General features: G+C 41.5%; 1 protein-coding gene across 1 annotated transcript in view; it reads right to left on the reverse strand.

Annotated features, from left to right (window-relative positions):
* Positions 1-1,016: 1,016 nt before the first annotated feature.
* The window catches only part of LOC102762113 (zinc finger protein 420), an 18,628-nt gene continuing 13,061 nt past the window's right edge, over positions 1,017-6,583 (reverse strand). The window contains exon 4 of the mRNA XM_006772903.2: positions 1,017-1,900. Within this exon, the coding sequence (XP_006772966.1) occupies positions 1,679-1,900 (222 nt within the window). The 3' untranslated portion in view covers positions 1,017-1,678. The remainder of the gene's footprint in view (positions 1,901-6,583) is intronic.

Here is a 6,583-nt window from a genome sequence, read left to right on the forward strand (position 1 = left end):
ATACATGTTCAAAGTCACTAATTATAGGAGAGATGCAAATCAAAACAACAATGCGGTATCATCTCACACCTGTCAGAATGGCTATCATCAGCAAATCAACAAACAACAAGTGTTGGAGAGGATGTGGAGAAAAAGGAACCCTTCTGCACTGCTGGTGGGAATTCAGACTGGTGCAGCCACTGTGGAGAGCAGTATGGAGCTTCCTCAAAAAACTAAAAATGGAACTCTCATTTGACCCAGTGATCCCACTTCTAGGAATATATCCCAAGAAAACCAGAAACACCAATCAGAAAGTATATATTCACCTCTATGTTCACAGCAGCACAATTTACCATAGCTAAGATTTGGAAACAGCCTAAGTGCCCATCAGCAGATGAGTGGATTAAAAAACCGTGGTACATCTATGCTGCTGTAAAAAATGGAATACTATGCTGCTTTAAAAAAAAAGGAATTCTTGCCTTTTGCAACAGCATGAATGGAACTGGAGAGCATTATGCTAAGTGAAATAAGCCAGTCAGAGAAAGATAAATACCACATGATCTCACTCATTTGTGGATTATAGAGAACAACATAGACTGATGAACTGGGACAGATACAAACAGAGAAACAGAGATCAGACTATCAATCCCCAGAAGGAAAGTAGGGGAGGGAGGGGGTAAGGGGAAGAGATCTACCGAAGGACTTGTATGCACGCACGTAAGCCAAACCAATGGACATGGACAACAGGGGGATGAGAGCATGAGTGTGGTAGAGGGAGGTTGAGGGTTAATGGGGGGGATGAGACACATTTGTAATACCTTAACTAATAAAGAATTAAAAAAATTTAAAAAAGAGAGGGAGAGATGCTGGTTGGAGTAGATATTCTCCTGGGGACCTCTTCCTCCTAAGCTGGCTCCCCTTCCTCCAGTGTCTCTAGTAGAATCTACCAATGCACCCAGAGCCTATCCTGTCTGCATTTAATAAAAATTATATTTAAAAATTTAAAAATATATAAAAATAAATTAATAAAACCTTAACATAGTAAAATAAAAATACTTTAAATTTTTCAAAACTCATATTATTTCTGAGAAAACCAGGAGGCCTGTGTGAACCATGCTTAGCGTGATTCAGGGTTCAGGATCTGGAGAAGGGCCTCGCGCAAATGACAGAGACAAGAAATAATAATTCAGTCTTGCCAATTAATTTCTTCCTTGGTGGGGTGCCATTCATAAGACTTTTTACATAATGGCTTAGTGGCGAGTGTCTTAGTAAAGTTACATTTTCTGCAGCTCTCCCCAGAGCAAGTAGTGATAGTAGATGTATTTGGGCTTTTGTCTCCCGCTTCTTTGGTGTCCATACTAGCCAGAAGCCTCTCTTTTAATTTACACACAAAGGAGCAGTGGTTTGATTCTGTGTCATACAAAAGAGAAGCTGGGTGGCGACACCCGTATAATTATACTTTGCCCATATACTTCTTTCTCCCACCCCTCCTGGGTGACCAAGGCGTTTGGTATTATTGGTGACTACATTAGGCGGGGGATCAGTTCACGTAAGGGGTCTTACCCATGGTGGGTCAGGAACATAAGTCCAAAATACTTCCCCATTTGCTCCTGGTAGTATTACTGCACAGCTGATTACTGCTAGCATGGCGAGAAAGACGTTCTCAAGGTTCTGGTCTCCTCACAAATTTGCTCAGCTTTCAGGTGATCTCCGGGCTGTTCGTCATCAGCTTCATCCTCCTCCCACTCCTTATCTTCAGTGGGTTGCTTGGGGCTGCTGCTGTCTGCCGCTGGGGTAGGCGATTGTCTGTAAGGTGTGGCTCCAGGTGCAAGGTCCTCGTTAACCTGGTCAGTTCCTCCCTCGGATCCATGTAGAATTTTAATATTTCTTGTGGGAATCCACACGGGCTTGGAGAAATTTTCTGGAAATATATACAAGCATACCCTCAACAAAATGTTAAAAGGGGGTTGGGGCCCTTCCATAAACCAGACTCAGGATCTTTCCATTTATCCCAGCGGTTCTCAACCTGTGGGTTGCGACCCCTTTGGCGTCGAACGACGCTTTCACAGGGGTCGCCTAAGACCATCCTGCATATCAGATATTTACATTACGATTCATAACAGTAGCAACATGACAGTTATGAAGTAGCAACAAAAATAATTTTATGGTTGGGTCACATGATCACAGGAACTGTATTTAAAGAGCCAGATGGTTGAGAACCACTGATTTATCCAGACCATTTTCTTTTGGCTTATTCTGACACCAGTGTATTTCCATGGATGCCTTCCCATCGGCATCACAAGTGAAAAAATTGAAAGTGATTAAGGCGTGGTATAGACTACTTAAAGGCTATTTCTCCATAATCCCCCTTTTCTGTTTTTCAATTTGGGATTTTAGCCTTTGGTGTTGGTGCGCTATAATTGCCCGTCCCTGTGAATTATATGGTATTCCTGTAATGTGCTGAATTTTCCACTTTTTACAAAATTGCTGGAAATGACAGCTTGTGTACGTGGGTCCATTGTCAGTTTTAATAATTTTTGGAATTCCCATCATGGCAAAAGCAGCTAGACAATGATTAGTAACCTGTTTTGCCGTTTCCCCTGTAGATGCAGTAGCTCAGAGGACTTTTGAAAAGGTGTCTACAAAGACATGCAATGCTCCAAGGCATCCAAAGGGAGTATAGTGTGTCATATCCATTTGCCAGTTATGGTCCCTTATTAATCCTCTAGGGTTAATTCCTGTGTTAGGCCCTTGAGGCAGATGTAACTTGCAAGTGCAACATTCCTTAATAATCTGTTTTGCCTGCTTCAAGTGATTGAGAATTGTTTGGACAACATTTTGGCAGGCTGATGTAAAAGCTGATGAGATTCTGAGGCCTGTTTTAATAAAGCAACCAATCGATGAGCACGTGCATTTCCTTTTGTGAGTGGGCCAGGTAATATACTGTGAGCCCTGATGTGAGTGATATAAAAAGGATATTGTCTCTGTTGTACAATCTGAACTTGTTTAAATAGTAAAAATAAACTTTGGTCACTTGGCCATTTTAACCGAGCAGTTGCAATTCTATTCACTAGGCCCGCAGTGTAAGAAGAGTCAGAGATAATATTAAGAGGCTCTTGGAAATCCTGCAATGCAGCCTTAATAGCTTCTAATTCAATCCTTTGTTCAGAAGTACGACTGGTCAGTATGATTCGGTCTGAATTCATTGCATAATAGGCGGCTTTCCCATTAGATGATCCATCAGTAAAAAGAGTTAATGCTCCAGGAATAGGTTCCTGCCTAGTATTTTTGGGTATAATAATAGGGATATAATATAGAAATTGTAGTAATTTGTCTTTTAATAGGTGACAACTAAGTTCCCCTGAATATCCACTTAGTCCAATTCGCCAATTTAAATCAGTTTGAAATAACATTTCTAATTGTTTCCAATGAGGGAAGATAGATACACTGGGGTTCTTCTCTAAGCTGCCTGCAATGATTTCTAAGCTGAGATATCAACTGAGCCATCAGTTCTACATATGTAACTGCAGTTTTAGAGGACAGAAGCCCTAGGTGGACCCAGGAGAGTTTTTATTTTGGAAGATGACTCCAGTGGGACTATTGCAGTAGGGTTAATCTGTCCCAATAAAGGCAATTCAGGCTGTACCCGTACTACTGGGTTGAGGAGATTGTGTGTTCAATTCTTAGCAACTCTTTCCTAGCTTCATCTGTTAATATTCGGTGTGAGGAAAGATTAGAGTCACCCCTAAGTTTATTAAATAAATTTGTCATTTCTCCCATTAAGATTTTCAGATAAGGTCTTAACCAGTTAATGTCCCCTAATAATTTCTGAAAGTTATTTAAAGTTTTAAGGCAATCTTTTCGTATTTCCAACTTTTGAGGCATAATACATTGGTTTTCAATTATGGTTCCCAGATATTTGAAAGGCATCTCTTTCTGTACCTTTTCTGTAGCAATTTTAAAGCCCGATTTAGGGAGTTTCTTTTCTAATTAGGAAAACATTGCCGAAGTCTGCTCTTCCCATGGACTTGCTAAGAGCAAGTTATCCAAGTAATGAATAATGTAACATCGGGAATATTTGTCCCTTAAAGGCTGAACAGCTTGAGCTAAATATTTTTGACACAAGGTGGGGCTATTGGCCATTCCTTGAGGCAAAACCTTCCATTGATATCTTTTCATGGGTTCTATATTATTAATAGAAGGCACTAAAAGTGCAAATCTTTATCTTGAGGTGCCAAGGGAATGGTAAAAAAACAACCCTTAAGCTCTACTACTATAAGAGACCAATCTAGCGGGATTTGCAAAGGCGCTGGGAGTCCAGGCTGCAAAGCTCCCATGGGATGCATAGTAACTTTAACCGCTCTAAAATCATGTAATACTTGCCATTTTCCTGCCACCTTCTTAGGTATATTATAGTCGTATTCCAAGGGCTATTGGAAGGCTCTATGTGACCAGCTTTTATTTGTTCCTGTGTTAATTCATGAATATTACCTAATTTCTTCTTGGTTAATGGCCACTTATCCACCCATATAGGTCTCATTTTCCCATTGTATAGGGTCAGCATGAGGGTAAGGAGACTGAGCAGTGACTACTTCCTAAAAAGGTTGATATCCCAATCCTCGTCTTCCTGGGTTTCTTTTGGCTTGGATGGGCTCTTTAATTCCCTGATTATTTTTTCCTGAGCCTTGACCAGTTGTAATATCCCATCTGAGTTATTAACTGCTGTCCTTTGTCAGTAATAATAATAATACAAGCTTGTAAACCTTCTAAAACATCCCAGCCCCATAAGTTGCCTGCAATTCCAGAGAAGATTGAGAATTGTTTGGGCTGAAACCATCCTGTCCGCCCTTCCTCATCCTGCCACCTTAACACTGCAGCACTATGTTGTGTGTTATCAGGAACTCCCAACCCCCTAATTCAGCCCACAGCTTCTACCATGGACCAACGTGGAGGCCCGAATTTGTTGCTGATAACGCTGACATATGCTCCAGTGTCTATTAAACCTTTAAACAGTTTTCCCTCTATTCTTAAATTAATCATAGGACGGGTTTTGCTAATTTCATGTATCCAATAGATGTCTGAGCTCCCAAATCTTTGCGTTCCTCTTTTCCTATTTATAGTCTTGCCTTGCTGAACATAAGGTAGAAGTAGTATCTGAGCAATTCTTTGTCCTAGAGTAATTTTCATAATATGATTGCATTATAATATTACCCTAATTTCTCCCACATAGTCTGAATCTATGACTCCAGGCAGAACAGCTAGTCCTTTTAGAGCAGCGGATCTCAACTTGTGGGTCGCGACCCCTTTGGGGGTCAAACAACCCTTTCACATGGGTTGCCTAAGACCATCGGAAAACACATATATAATTACATATTGTTTTTGTGATTAATCACTATGCTTTATGTTCAATTTGTAACAATGAAATTGGGGGTCACCACAACATGAGGAACTGTATTAAAGGGTCACGGCATTAGGAAGGTTGAGAACCACTGTTTTAGAGTGTTTCCACTCCTCCCTAAGATTAATCCTAACGTTCCCGGTAGCACAGGTCCCCAGAATCCTGTAGGAACAGTATGCTGAGCCATATCGGAGGTCAAAGTGACCGCTATAGTACTGTTAAGATCTAGGCCTGCGCTCCTTGGAGTTGCTCAGATGAGGGAGTTCACGGGGGGCCTTGCAGTGCAAATTCCCCTATTTTTTTAAAATATATTTTATTGATTTTTTACAGAGAGGAAGGGAGAAGGACAGGGATAGAGAGTTAGAAACATCATCGATGAGAGAGAAACTTCGATTCAGCTGCCTCTTGCACGTCCCCTACTGGGGATGTGCCCACAACCCAGGTACATGCCCTTGACCGGAATCTAACCTGTGACCCTTAAGTCCACAGGCCGACATTCTATCCGCTGAGCCAAACCAGCTAGGGCCAAATTCCCCAATTGATGACGGGGTTGGGGGCCGCCCCTCCGGCTGTTTCCCTGCGGCTGGCCATTCCCTATGTCTTCATCTAACGGCTGCCCATTTTTATGAAATTTCGACCTACATTGACCAGCCCAATGGTAGCCTTTCTGACATCTAGGACACAGAGAGGTTGAATCTGCATTGATTGAATCGGGAGATGGAATGCTCATGGTTTCCCTAGAGCACCACCTTGTGTCCTTATTGGTTGCCTACATTCCTTTTTAAAATGTCCTGTTCTTCCACAATTATAACAACTTTTATTCCCCACTGTTTACAGCGGCAGTGAGTAAATTTGCTTGAAAAGTGCCTGACCCCACATTCTGACACGCTCGAATCATTTCTGTAGTGGTACTATTTTTTCTCAGAGGTGTCAGGCATTTCTTACAATCAGCATTGGCATTTTCATAAGCTAATTGCTGAAATAAAATGTCTCCTGCTGTCTCATGTTGAACCTGTCGTCTCACTGCTCGAGTGAGATGAGCCACAAATAGGAAATTGATTCTTTATAAAGGCCCCTGCATACATTTACTAAAACCTCCCTCAGGATGCCCTTTTGCTGGTAAAGCCCACCAAGCTTTCTTTCCACAAAGTCTAATTTGCTCATATGCGTGTTGCACGTAATTTAGCAGATTTTGCACATCACTAT

The sequence above is a fragment of the Myotis davidii genome, unplaced genomic scaffold, assembly GCF_000327345.1.
Source record: "Myotis davidii unplaced genomic scaffold, ASM32734v1 scaffold1786, whole genome shotgun sequence".
Lineage (NCBI taxonomy): Eukaryota > Metazoa > Chordata > Mammalia > Chiroptera > Vespertilionidae > Myotis > Myotis davidii.